Below are 14,213 nucleotides of genomic sequence, written 5' to 3' on the forward strand. Positions count from 1 at the left end.
TTCTCTGAGGGGAGGGAGGCCTTGCTGAGCCCCCCAAAAGCTGCTGCTAACACACTATTCTCCCTCAGAGGTAGACCACTCTGGTGCTTCTTCAGAGAACAGAGATCTGGTTTCTACGCTTCTGCCAAATCAGAGAAGTAGCTGGAAGCTTCTCTCACTGAGACTAAACTGAGCTCTGCCTCCCTGGCCCCCCGTGACATCCAGCCTGAGCATTCAGTGTGACAGGGGCAGCAGGAAGCTCTGCTGGGAAGGGGTGTCAGAGTAGGGATGTCTGAGCTGGGTTATGAGCTTCAGACGGACATTCTAGGCAGAAAGGACAGCACATGCCAAGGTCCAGGGACTAAATCAGCTGGTTGTGTTTCAGAGCTGTGGTTGGCTTTAGGGAGAAGTGAGGATGGGGCAGACCAGACCCAGATCTTGTTGGGCTTCTCACAGGAAGAATGACTCACAAGACAAAGTGTTTTCTGAGAGAAGTTTATTCTCTTTTTCGCCTAGGTCATTGACGAGTGTCGCAGAGAACGCTCTGGACTTCAGCTGGAAGAAGGAGGGCGGGGGACGGGTGTCCTGGAAGCTGTTCAGTCCTCCTCTTCCTCCTTTGCCCCCTTGTTGTCTATCTGCCTGTGGACAGTATAGCCTAGAAAGGCACCAACCTTGGCCATGAGGGCACTGCCACCAGTAGCCCCTGTAAAGCAAGTACAGCCAGGTCACTCGCAGCCCAGGCATCAGGCCTGGGAATCCTAAAGTCTGGAAACCAATGGTCAAGTGCAACCTCTTCACTCTCAGATGGAGACACAGTGGCCCTGCGAGGGAAGGGGACTTCTGCCAAGTGAGTATTATTTCCCCCTCCTCCCAACTCACCGCCTCAATCAGAGCTGTGTTTCAGAGATCAAACAGTCAAAATAACAACTCATTCTCTTCACGTCCTCATGTTAATAATGCGAACAGCAGCCACCTTTGTGGAGACCTCTCTGTGGGTGCTGGAGGGTTCGCAAGTAAGAGAGGACAACCATCTTATGACACTGGCCTGTGGCTACCCTGCCCAGGCCCCTTACTGCCCACTGCTGGGGTATGGCCTGGTCCGTGCTCCCTCTGCCCTCCTGAGAAGGGCTCCGTTCTTTTGGGCTGGTCCTTTGGGCTTTGTCATCCAGAATTGAGAGAAGATGGAGGGCTCAGAAAGGCAGAGTTTGTCAGGAGTGTTTTTTCTCTAGGATTTTGAAGGCGGGGGGGATAGGGGGAGAGAGAGACAGACAGACAGAAAAGGGTGAAGGAGAGAGGGAGGGGGAGAGAGAGAGAGAGAGAGAGAGAGAGAGAGAGAGAGAGATTCACAGAGATAGACATGGATGCAAAATTTTTAGAAGGATCATTCTGAGCTCTCTATCAATCCCCTTCATGGTGTTCAAGAAACTCAAGTCAAGACCAGAACTGGTATGAGATTGAAGTGAGTTGTTCCACTCTGGGTGTTTGAGAATGAGCAAATTCATAAAATGTTAAATTGAGGAAGACTATCCTGGTTAGTAGATGAGGAAAACTGAGGCTTGTTGTGAAAGCAAGCAACCAGACTGTCTGGGTTTGAATCCTGGCTCCAGCGCAAGCCAGCTGCAAGTAAATCACTGAATCAGTCGGTGCTCAATTCACCCCCTGTGTGATGGGGTTTACAAGAATACGCACTTCAGAGAGCTGAGTCGGCCTGTGAAAAGGACTCAGAATAGTAAATAGAGAGACAACCTGTGGCCCCGCTGTCTGCTCCAGGGCCTGGCCCCCGACTCACCCAAGCTCTGCAGCGTGGCCACCAGCCCTCCGGCGGGCACGCCGCCCCCGTTCGCTATGGCCGACCAGCTCATCAGCGAGGCGGCCACCGAGTTGGCAGCGATGCCGGTGCTCATGAAGCCCAGAGCGGGCAGCCCCATGGCCAGGACCCCTGGAGGAAGAGGAGACAGTGAGGGAGCGCCCGGGGCTGGGGCCGGCCCACCTGGTCAAGCTCCCACCTTCCAGACCCACCTCCTCCGATCGCCATGTAGGTCAGCGCGCCCCAGACTCCGGAACCGGAGTCGCTGTCCTCCGAGTCTTTCCTTTTGCCTGTGGGGAGAGCGGACAAAGTGGAGTGCAAAAGCAAGAGTCCCCTACTCGGTGTCTGATGCCCAGGAACACCCACAGAGCTGGGGACCACCACCCTCCTATTTCGGAAAGCCTTACTAAAGGGAAGAGACATTTTCTAAGGCGTCGTGCCTGGCGCATAACTGACATTGAAGAAATGTTAGAATGGAGGAATGGACAGATTAGGGTTTCGAATCCGGGGCTCTGGCTACGACAAGCCTGCGCTGTCCATTGTAATAGCTTCTCTCATTCAGAGGCACGCCTGAACCTCTAAACCAAGGACCCTGAAACTTTCCGCTTCTTTCCTCCAAGACCTTCCCCTTGCACCCATCCTTACCTGCCTCCACCGGCCCGCAGGCGGAGAGCAGCAGGTAGCACAACAAGAGCGATACCACCTTCTGCCGCATGGTGGCGGCGCGCGCAGGCGTTGTCGCTGGGCCTGGGGCGGGGGAGAGGAAAGAGATGATCCAGAGCCATTTTTGAGCCAAACCCTAGGCTACCTTCCTTTCCGATTGGAGGAAGAGTCCATAAAAAGCAGCGAAGTGCTCTGGACTGGGCCCAGGACCCCTCTAAGGAGCTGCTGGATCTCCGTTTCTTCGTGGCAACAAAGGCAGTGACGTTCCTGCCTCACCCGGTGGTCCTGAGAATCAGTGCGGAAATCCTCTTCTGGTAAGGTGCCTGGCACACGGCGCATGCTCAGTGATGTCAGCTAGTATCATCACTGTGTTTTCTGTTCTTGACTGTGTCCTCACTGCCTGTGTGACCTCGGGCAGGATACTAGCACCTTCTCCGGGTCTCGATTTACTTACCCCTAAGATGGGTTATTAATAGAGCCTATTTTAGAGGGTGGCTGAGTTTTGAAACTATTCATCACTATTTCCTAGCACTTAGAACATTACCTGTCACACAGAATTTTCTGAAAAAATGGTTGTTGATCAATTTATTCCTCCAATGCATTGAATAGTTATAGGCACCAAACATTGTCCTCTCACCAGCTTCATTTTTCAGAAAGAAAGCACAGAGGGTTAAAGACATTGCCTAAGGCCACACTGTAAACTATGCAATCTAGACACACACTCATGACTGTCGGAATTCAAAACCTATGTTCATTATTCCACAAAGTAGGGAAATATACGTGCCCCCAAATTCACCTCTAATGTGATTTTTGTCAGTTCAATGCAATTTTCTTGAATTAAAAGCAAATAAACATCACCCAGTTGGTGTGGTTCAGTGGTTGAGCATCGACTCATGAACCAGGAGGTCATGACTGGATTCCTGTTCAAAGCACATGTTCGGGTTTCGGGCTCAATCACCAGTGGGGGCTATGCAGGTGGCAGCCTATCAATGATTCTCTCTCATCATTGATGTTTCTTTCTTTCTTTTTTTATTTTATTGATTTTTTACAGAGAGGAAGAGAGAGGGATAGAGAGTTCGAAACATCGATGAGAGAGAAACATCGATCGATCAGCTGCCTCTTGCACACCCCCTACTGGGGATGTGCCTGCAACCAAGGTACATGCCCTTGACCGGAATCGAACCTGGGACCCTTGAGTCTGCAGGCCGATGCTCTATCCACTGAGCCAAACCGGTTTCGGCTCATCATTGATGTTTCTATCTCTCCCTCCCTCTTCTTTCCTCTCTCTGAAATCAATAAAAAAAATATTTAAACAAATAAACAAACAAACAAACAAATCCCGCCCCTTGTATTGAGCACTTACTCAGCACTTCATGGCACAAGGTCATTTATACCCATAACAACCACATGAAGTAGACACAGTTGTTCTCAACCATGTGTTATAGATAAGGAAACTGAAACTCAGAGAATTTAATAATCCCATGCCTGCTCAGCAGGGAGTGGTAGAATCCCAAAATTGCTGATGTCCAAACCCACATTTTTAACCATTCCAGATAACCCTTATCATCCAAGATAAACTCACTGTCACATTAGATTCTACAACAAAGGGGTTTGTGAAATCATCCAGTCCTTTGGCAGGCAAGGTGGCTTGATTATCCTTTTGCAGTTGAGGAACTAAAGCTCAAAAAGGTGAAATGACAGAGTGCTGAAAGGGCATCTGTTAAGGTCAGTTTCATGCCTCTTGGAGTTTTGTACCTAAAAGCCCCCCATCCCCTCAGCCCAGCCCCCCATCCCCTCAGCCCAGGGCACTAAAAGGGGCTCAGCCTCCCTGAGGAACAGTCGCTCTGGCTTTCTGGGCAGCCTGGCAAAAGGTGACCGCTTGACACCCATGCCTCTTAGTTTCTGGGTTTACCTTGGAGGAGAGAAGAGAAGGAATCTTCGTGCCCAGAGCCTGTGGATAGATGGAGCAGCAGGGAGGTACAGCTCTTCCAGGCTGCAGGCTGGCTTTTTATCATCACATTTCAGTTACATCCCCCCCCCCCCCTTTCCTGATAGCCAATCCTGGTCAGAGTTTCCATTTCCTATACTCTGCAGAGTTTCCTTTTCTCCTCCATCTCTTGCCAGTAGCACCCTCTCTGCTGGCAGCAAAAAGTGATTCTAGCTGGAGGCTTTGACCAGCTAAGAGTATTCAAAGCAGGTCATGTTACAGTGGTATCCACGGCCCTGCTGGACTTAGTGAAGCCCAACCACTAGTTCCTCTTGGGGCCCAGAGGCCCTTCACAATTCAATTCAATCTACAATAATAAAAGTGTAATATGCTAATTAGACCAGACAAACTCTCGGAGAAGCCGGGGCTGCGAAGGAAGCCTGGGTCCCGGGTGCCAGAGGGAAGCCAGTGACGGCATAGGGAAAGGAAGCCTACCCTTGCATGAATTTCGTGCATTGGGCCTCTAGTTAATAATAACGCCTACCATTTATTATTGAGTACCTGCTGCATGCCAGGACCTGTGCAGAGTGCTCTATGTACATGATCTTTCCAATCCCACAACCGTTTCGTGAAGTACCATATATTGTTTTTTAAACATTATTTTAAATCCTTATTATGAGTTTATTTTATCCTAGAACTAGTTCAGATTTTCACGTGATTAAGGATTTTTCATGGCTACCGGAACAGGACTTGGGCTGCAGAGTCCCTGCAGTCATCTCCTTCCACAGCCCCTCAAGTCTTGGTTTAATCCACATAGTTATCATCTTTAGTTGAGAGCTCTTCTAGATGGCCGTTTTCTTGGCTTGCAGCTTTGAAAGAAGCATCATGAGAATCATTCACCTTCTGATAACTTAAGAAGGAGATTTGGAGCCAGGATGCATTTCAGGAGCACTTGAATGCTGAAAGTGATTTATTTCTTGTGGAGTTTTGACATTCCCTTCAGTCTGGCCAGATGAGTCAGAAGGACTCTGTTGAGGCATTCCTGGCAGGCATTTCTTCTTCAAGGCCTCCTTTGCAAGGGGTTTTGTGTTCTTCCGCATGGATGTAGGTCTCCTTTGTGGAACCAGCTACAGATATCAATGGTTCTTCTTTTGCGTTAGTGATCTTTCCTGTAATGATAAGCCAGTGATCCAGATACTCTATGGGGTCACTGGGCTGAACCTTTGCCACCTCTGCCAAGTGCTGGGCAAGGCAATTTCCGAAGCACCTCTTCAGTATCAGTTTCCATCTTGTGGGGAAGTTCCAGTCCTGAGTCTGCCATTTATTAGTTGTGTGGTCTTCAGCAAGTCACCAGTCTCTGTGAGCCTTGGTTTTCTCATCTACCCTCATGCCCCCTCCTCTTGGCTGCGTGTTCTCTCCTCTACAACAGACTGTTTATAACCCTCATTTTGCAGAGGAGATTAAAGCTTGTGGAAATGAAGTCATTCTATACCATTGTTCTCTCAAGCTGGCTAATCTGGAATGCTGAGTAACCTGAAATGGTTAAAAATGTGGGCTTCCCTGGTTTTACCATATACCCAGCAGCAGCCAGCTTGAGAGAACAATGGTATAGAATGACTTCATTTCCACAAGCTTTAATGTCCTTTGCCACAGAATGGGTGCTCTGGCCATAGGTAATGGATTGAATGTTCTTTAAGCCTTTGCATGGTGATACTTGCAGGAGCACTATGGGTAAGAAATGTAAGTTCTAATGAGGATGAATCATTGCCTTCTCCAATGTCGAAGAGAGCTGATACAAATGACCTGCCATGAGCCCAAGTCCTGATTCAATTCCTGGTCAGGGCACATGCCAGGTTGCGGGATCAATCCCCAGTAGGAGGCAGCTGATCAATGATGCTCTCTCCTCATTGATATTTCTCTTTCTCTCTCCCTCTCCCTCTCTGAAATTAATAAAAATATATTTTAAAAATAAATAAATAAATAAATAACCTGTCATGAGGTGTCTAGCTGCTCTCCCTGACCAACGTTGCTAAACTGCTGCCTGCTGCTCGCTGGTTAGCTATTTGTTGGCAATTATTAGATCAGCCTTGGTGAGGGAGAACCCAAGTTGTTGGATCCTTGCCACCATAGCCACTCTTTTTTTTTTTTATAAGAACTTATTGGGATGACATTGGTTAATAAAACTATATAGGTTTCAGGTGTACAATTCTATAATACATAATCTTTGTATTTTGTGTTCACCACCTCAAGTCATTTATCCCACCTTTACCCTCCTACCTCTCCCTGCCCCGCTTTCCCTCTGGTCATCACCATACTGCTGTCTGTGTGTATGACTTTTGTTTTGCTTTATCCCTTTACCTTTTTCACTCAGCCCCCCAAATCAGCTCCCCTCTGACAGCTGTCAGTCTGTTATCTGTATCTATGAGTCTGTTTCTGTTTTGTTAATTTATTTTGTTCATTAGATTCCACGTGTAAGTGAAATCATATTGTATTTGTCTTTCTCTGACTGGCTTATTTCACTTAGCATAATACTCTCCAGGTCGATCCATGCTGTTGCAAAGGCTAAGATCCCCTTCTTTTTTTATGGCCAGGTAGTATTCCAAAAAGTGTACCACAATTTTTTTACCTACTCATCTACTGATGGGCATTTGGGCTGCTTCCAAATCTTGGCTATTGTAAATAACGCTGCAGTGAACATAAGGGAACATACATTCTTTCTGATTGGTGATTCGGGTTTCTTCAGATATATTCCCAGAAGTCGAATCTCTGGGTCATAAAGCAGTTCCATTTTTTTTTTTTTTAGCTTTATTGTTCCAAGTATTACAAATGTCCCCTTTCCCCCCCACCCCCTCCACACCACTCCAGCCACTACTCCAGGCCTTCTCTGCACTATGGCACTATTGTTTGTCCATGGGCTGTGCATATATGCATATACTAGTTAAGTTCTTTGTTTAGTTTCATAGCCACTGTTTTATGGGTCTTTTGCAAAACGATAGAGTGGCTAAGTTTAAAGGCTGGCTGACATGCACAGGATGAGACATCTGACTATCTGGCTGAGAGGTTCCTCCTGCAGTGGATGCTCTTTGGTGAGCATAAACATTAACACAAAGATCTGCATGCTTTGTGGCCACTCCTACAGCTCCATCCACATGCCCCTTACCCAGACCTGCTTGTCTCCAAATTCCAATCTTGCTCTTTCCATGCCCTTGACCTACTAATTAAGTTGCCATTTATCAGGAATTAATGTATATCTGAATCTCAGTCCATATCTTCCTCTATACAAAGGGTCTTACGAAGTATACTGCTCATAGTTCTGCCCCCTGGGAGGATTTACCTCTGTCCTTCAGGGTTACCTCCGACTAGGGCCATAATAGAGCAGTCCATTTCCAGATGGTGCCAAAATATCTCACTGACCTATCCATGAAATGGGTTCAACTCCTTTCCTTCTTTTTTTTTTTTAAAAATATATTTTATTGATTTTTTACAGAGAGGAAGAGAGAGGGATAGAGAGTTAGAAACATCGATGAGAGAGAAACATCTATCTGTTGCCTCCTGCACAACTCCTTCGGGGGATGTGCCCACAACAGGTATATGCCCTTGACCGGAATCAAACCTGGGACCTTTCAGTCCATAGGCCGATGCTCTATCCACTGAGCCAAACTGGTTAGGGCCTTTCCTTCTTTATCCGTTGTTTTCAGGGAACCCTCCAGGAGGCCATAGGTATGGGTTAAAGGAGAGGGGTCAGATCAACAGATTTAAATCTAGGTGCCACGGGAGTCTGAGCTGCCTGTTCATTTGACTTACTCATGCCTCTGGACTCTTTGAGCCCAGCCCTGAATGTACCACTTCCATCATATTGGATTGCTGCTGTGCCTGTCTGATAACATCTAGCTTAAGACATATAGTGACCTGGCATCCAGTGGTCAGATGCTCAGTCACTCCTGGGCCCAGTGACACAGTGGACCTTTTTGTTCAAATGGACCATGGTGAGTATGGCCTTACTTCAGAATTCTAGGGGTCCTCACTGCAACCCTTCAGAGCTTTCAGACCTTCAGAGCTTTCAGAGACTCCCTACAGAATGTTTATCCAGGTGGATTCCTCCAGCAACCTTGTATCTGCAGGATAATATCATCCAAAGTGTCAGCATAGCCTGTTCTAAGGTTTCAACCTGCTGTTCAGCCCTTTCTGGCTCTGGGCACTACTCACAAGGCAGCCTTCCAGTCACCCAATAGAGGATTGGAGAAGTAGTTCTGAGTGTGTATATTCTGCCTCCACAATCCAAAGAGGCCCACCACACACTGTGCCTCTTTTTAAGTGGTGAGATGTTTGAAGAGAGATAACTTGTCCTGCGGTGCTCCAAACCACTGAACTCCTAAAAAGGTTCCCAATGTGGCAGGACCAGGAATCTGCATGTAATTTATCTTCTACTCTCTGACAAACACGGTGCTTTTACACTTCCTATTCATGTACGAGAGTATGATGCCATTAATGTGGTAGACCAGCATGTTTTTCTGTGGAATGTCACAGCAGCAATGAAGGTCCCTGAAGGCTCCATTTTAAGAGAGCTGGAAAGTTAACAAAGCACTGAGGGGAGAGAATGAAGGTGCTATCATTGTGACATTGTGAAGTAAAAGCAAACTGCCTTTCATCGTCGCTTCTCATGGACATTAAAAAGAAAGCATTTGTGGCCCTGGCCGGTGTACACTGGAAGGTTGCGGGTTCGATTCCGGTCAGGGCACATACCTAGGTTGCAGGTTCCATCCCGGTCGGGGTGCATACCATCATATTGAGGATTAAGTTTCAACATATAAATTTTGGAGGACATATAAACATTCAGTCCATTGCGATTATCTAAGAGAAAAATAAACTCCTGTCTTGTTAAAGCCACTGAACAATTGTTCGTTCTCTTTGCTACAGCAGCATAGCCTTTATCCTAGGTGGCAAACCTCATGGTGATCTCCACACCCAACATAGTCCAGGAGCAGCAGACAGGAGCAGTAACTCCTCGTGTTGAGGGTGGCACAGGGGGCAGTGGAACATTTTCTCCAATGGCCTTGAGCAGAGCACATATTGATGGCAGATATGAAGAGGCCTTGTGATCTAGATGAGGACACAGCAAACCACATGGACAGATGACTTGACACTAGATGGGAAAGAGGATGTCACTGTGGACAAAGACTAGATATTCCATAACCCCTCTCCAAAGACTAGTTATAGTCATGGAAATTCAATTTGGTTATGTGTCAAATATATCTCAACTAGAGGCCCAGTGCACAAAATTCGTGCACGGGGGGGGGGGGGGCGCTCAGCCAGACTGCACCCTCTCCAATCAAGGACTCCTTGGGAGATGTCCAACTGCCAGTTTAGGCCCAATCCCGGTGATCGGGCCTAAACCGGCAGTCAGACATCCCTCTCATAATCCTGGACTGCTGGCTCCTAATCACTCACCTGCCTGCCTGCCTGGTTGCTCCCAACTCCCCCCCTGCTGGCCTAATCACCCCTCACTGCCCCCCCTGCCAGCCTAATCGCCCCCAACTACCCCCCCTGCGGGCCTGGTCACCCCCAATTGCACGCCCCCGCCGGCCTGGCCGCCCCTAACTGCACCCCCCCCACCAGCCTGGTTGCCTCTTACTGCCCCCCCCTGCCAGCCTGGTTGCCCCCAACTGCCTCCCTCTGCTTGCCTGGTCGCCCCTAACTGCCCCCCTTGCCAGCCTGGTCACCCCACACAGCCTACTGTTCAGTCATTTGGTCGTCCCTCACTAACCACCCCCTGCCGGCTTGGTTGTAGGCAGCCATCTTGTGAGGGCATGAGGGTCAATTTGCATATTACCTATTTATTATATAGAATAAGGCTGGGAAATTATTTTTTAAAAGAAATTAAATTCAAGTATTTAAAGTTTTACTTTTGAGTTTGTGGACCAGTAATTCAGTTATAATTTTTATCAACTCCCCCTCTCCCACCCTGGACTTACACCATCCTCTGTAATATGAAGATTTTCTGAATAGGAGGCATGCAAAGACATTTTGGGAGAGCTGACCCAGTTGAAGCTGTGTCTCCTCTCTGGATTTCCATGATACCCTGAGCACAGCACAATTTATTCATCCGTTTTTGTTAGTTTGTTAATCCTCACCCAAGGATATTTTTCCATTGGTTTTTAGAGAGACTGAAAGGGAAAGGAAGAGACAGAGAAGCATCGATGTGACAGAAACACATCAATTGGTTGCCTCCTGCATGTACCCGACCAGGGCCGGGGAACCTGCAACCAAGGTACGTGCCCTTGCCCGGAATCGAACCCGGACCCTTCAGTTTGAGGGCTGATGCTCTATCTACTGAGCCAAACCGGCTAGGGCTAGTCATCCATTATTCTGTCAATAGTTATTTCCCTTTTGCTCCTTTTCTTTTGCTACTATGAGTAATACTGCTGGCTCGCCTGACATGACTCAGTGGTTGAGCATCAACCTATGCACCAGGAGGTCAGGGTTCAATTCCTGGTCAGGTCACATGCCAGGGTTGCGAGCTCGATCCCCAGTAGGGGGCATGTAGGAGGCAGCCAATCAATGATTCTCTCTCATCATTGATGTTTCTCTCTGAAATCAATAAAAATATTTTAAAAAATAATACTGCTGAAAATATTCTTTTCTACGGCTCCATCAGGGGCACACCCAACTGCTATTGCCAGAGAGATGTGGGAAGACTACATAAGAGAAGAGGGGACATGTTTTGACAGTGCAAATATTCAGCAAACACAGGTATGTGTTCTGCTCAGTTCAGGAAACATCAGTCACTGTCCTCACTTTAGTCTCCCAACCAATAGCTAATGACACTGTTGACTAATGTCTCCTGCTCTTCTCTTGGCCTCTAGGAGAACATATCAGGTTCTACAGGCTCTGTACATCTGACCACTGCTAACCTCTCCACTCATCCTCTGTCCTCTAGCTATACTGGCTTCTCTTTCTTTCTTGAACATGCCAAGCTCTATTATACCTCAAGGTATTTACCTTTCCCTCTATTTAGAACATTCTTGGCTAAGTCATTTGGCTAAGTCCTTCTGGACCTTCAGGTTTGGGTACCTCCTCAGAAAAATTTTCCCTGACCTTTTCTACCTAAGTGATTTCCCCTACCCTATTCCAACATTGTCCTCTGTCCCTGTGGCATGTCTTTTCATTCACAGACCTTGCTATTTGGCTGTCTTTGACACTAGGCTGTTGGCTTCACCAGGGCAAGGATCACATCTGTTTCACACACGTGTATCCCTAGTGCCTAAGCTTGAGTCTAGCACAAAGTAAATACTCAACATAGTTTTGTTGAAAGAATGGATTAATTAGCAAATTAATTCATCATCAACACTCAGAGCCTGAATAAGGTGGAGGGACGGGACTTGTGAGAGGATACAGAGGATGATGTTCCAGATATGGTCCTTCTATTCCCTGATGCCATAATCTGATTTATGAAAAACAAGTAAGTAATGCACTGGAGATAAGAACTGGAACAGAGAGAGGCTGGTACCCCAGTGTAGGGTATGTACATAATTAGAAGAAAGGCTGTGTTTACATGATCCAGGGCACCAGCATCTCCCTAAAAGGACGTTTCTTCTTATAATAATGAATGTTTATCTAGATACCAACCTCATGTACTGTTTCTTGGTTGTTAACGTGCTCACAGTTATAGAGCTTCTATCAGGGGTCCTCAAACTTTTTAAACAGGGGGCCAGTTCACTGTCCCTCAGACGTTGGAGGGCCGGACTATAGTTTAAAAAAAAAACTATGAACAAATTCCTATGTACACTGCACATATCTTATTTTGAAGTAAAAAAACAAAATGGCAAAAACACCGCATGTGGCCCGCGGGCCGTAGTTTGACGACGCCTGTTAAATGATAGAGCTGGGATTCAAAGCCAGGCGGTCTGGCTCCCAAACCTATAAACTTTTTCTTTTCCACTAATTTGAACTGAAATTCAAATAACATAAAGTTAACCATTTTTTTGTTTTGTTTTTTTAATATATTTTATTGATTTTTTACAGAGAGGAAGGGAGAGGGATGGAGCTAGAAACATCAAAGAGAGAGAAACATCAACCAGCTGCCTCCTGCACACCCCCTACCAGGGATGTGCCCACAACCAAGGTACGTGCCCCTGACCAGAATCAAACCTGGGACCTTTCAGTCTGCAGGCCTACGCTCTATCCACTGAGCCAAACCGGTTTCGGCAAGTTAACCATTTTGAAGTAAACAATTCAGTGGCACTTGGTACATCCACAATGTTGTACAACCACCACCTCTATCTAGTTCCAAAACATTTCCATCACTCCTAAGTAGAACCCCTTTAAGCAGTTTACCCATCACCCTCCATGTACTATTTTTGATCCTCATAGACCCAACTGTACAAGTGTGGAAAGTGAAGCTCTGAGAAGTTTAGTGATAAGTCCAAAGTCACATAACTAGTCAGTGTGGCGTAGTGATTTTGAACCTCAATTTTCTGACTCCAGAGCCTAAACCTTGATTAATACACATCTTTGGGCAAACTCACAAGAAGGGGGCAGGACTTGGGTTTTAAAGAGAGTGAATTTTGTTGGGGCAGCGATCTACTGTAGAAGCTGTTAAGTGCACACTCAATTATAAGAAATTGGCCGAAACTGGTTTGGCTCAGTGGATGGAGCGCCGGGTTCGATTCCAGTCGGGGGCATGTGCATTGGTTGCGGGCACGTCCCGGTGGGGGGTGTGCAGAAGGCGGCTGGTCGATGTTTCTGGCTCTCTATCCCTCTCCCTTCCTCTCTGTAAAAAATCAATAAAATATATTTTTTTTAAAAAAGAAAAGAAATTGAGTTGAAGTAAACTAGTACTGCACAGGCCGCCAGCAAAGCAAGAAGTAATGTGGGTCCAAGAGCAACTCTAGGGCGGGGACTTGGAACGGTCAGGCTACCACGAAGCTTTGCGAAAGCCTCAAGAACAATAAGTTGGCGAATTCCCGGGGCAGCCCCTAAAAGGGCCAAGCTGGGCGCTGAAGAGCAGCAGAGTAGCCAGGAGGGTGTGGCTTGCCTTCGGCAGGCGGCCCAGCCCAGCCAAGAAACCCCAGGTGGCTGTTGTCGAGAGAAGCTGGGGTGCAACGGGGAGAACACAAAGTAGGAAGTCGGCCTCAGGCCAATCGCATCCACTCCGAGGGGTCCTCCAGGGCAAGGGGCGTCTCAGGAAGGCCTCGCTTTATATTTGTCTTCCCCCTCCTGGAGGGGCTGTCATCACTCGAGCAACCCTCTTCCTCAACAGAGGGGTGCCCTCTCCGGGATTTCCCCCTTTCCCTCTGGAGGTCAAGGACCCTACAGTTCTTCCCATTTTGGGGGTCCCAGACAGAGAGCACCCCTCTAAGTTGCCTCTCAGGGTTTCCCCTAACCCCTTGAGTGATAGTGCTACGGACCCCTCCTGCCCTGATGATGGAGAGGTTCTCTCACAAGCCCCCGCCTCCTTCCAGCTCCGGTGGTGCGGAAGTTCTACGGCAACAATGTGCTGCGTTCGGCCCATCAGTGCCCTCAGGCTCCGGGGAGGGCAGTTCCAGGGAAAACAAAACAGCACAACTCCGCGGAGGTCTCGCGAGAGGCGCGGCGGCGGCCGTGGTCCCGGCCCCGGAGAGGAGGAGCGAGGGCGGGAACAAAGAGCGAAGGGGGCGGAGTCTGGGCGCTTCCGAGGTCGAGGCGGTGGATGGTCCCTCCCAGCCGCGTCCCCGCGTGACTGTGCTTTTACATAATCAAGGCCGCGCGCGTCATGAGTGGCGTACTCCAGTCCAGACCCAATCAGAGTCGTCAGGAGCCCCGGGTCCCGCCCCTCTGGGCTTGATGGATGTCGGAATG

At 47.9% G+C, this 14,213-nt stretch overlaps 1 protein-coding gene and 1 pseudogene across 3 annotated transcripts; both read right to left on the minus strand.

Annotated features, from left to right (window-relative positions):
- Nucleotides 1-465: 465 nt before the first annotated feature.
- IFI6 (interferon alpha inducible protein 6) lies at nt 466-13,907 on the minus strand. 3 transcript variants are annotated; one of them, XM_054721341.1, is made up of 5 exons: nt 13,760-13,907; nt 2,432-2,533; nt 1,999-2,076; nt 1,769-1,918; nt 466-682 (listed from the first exon to the last, which is right to left on the minus strand). In XM_054721341.1, exons 2-5 carry the CDS (start codon nt 2,499-2,501, stop codon nt 576-578), a joined length of 405 nt encoding a protein of 134 aa, XP_054577316.1. In that variant the 5' UTR covers nt 2,502-2,533; nt 13,760-13,907; the 3' UTR covers nt 466-575. The 3 variants fall into 3 exon arrangements, with proteins under 3 accessions (XP_054577316.1, XP_008146231.3, XP_054577315.1); XM_008148009.3 differs by lacking the exon at nt 13,760-13,907 and adding an exon at nt 4,362-4,453; XM_054721340.1 differs by lacking the exon at nt 13,760-13,907 and adding an exon at nt 2,726-2,808.
- LOC114233954 (DPY30 domain-containing protein 2-like) lies at nt 5,288-5,697 on the minus strand (annotated as a pseudogene).
- Nucleotides 13,908-14,213: the final 306 nt, after the last annotated feature.

This window comes from Eptesicus fuscus, chromosome 9, assembly GCF_027574615.1.
Source record: "Eptesicus fuscus isolate TK198812 chromosome 9, DD_ASM_mEF_20220401, whole genome shotgun sequence".
NCBI lineage: Eukaryota > Metazoa > Chordata > Mammalia > Chiroptera > Vespertilionidae > Eptesicus > Eptesicus fuscus.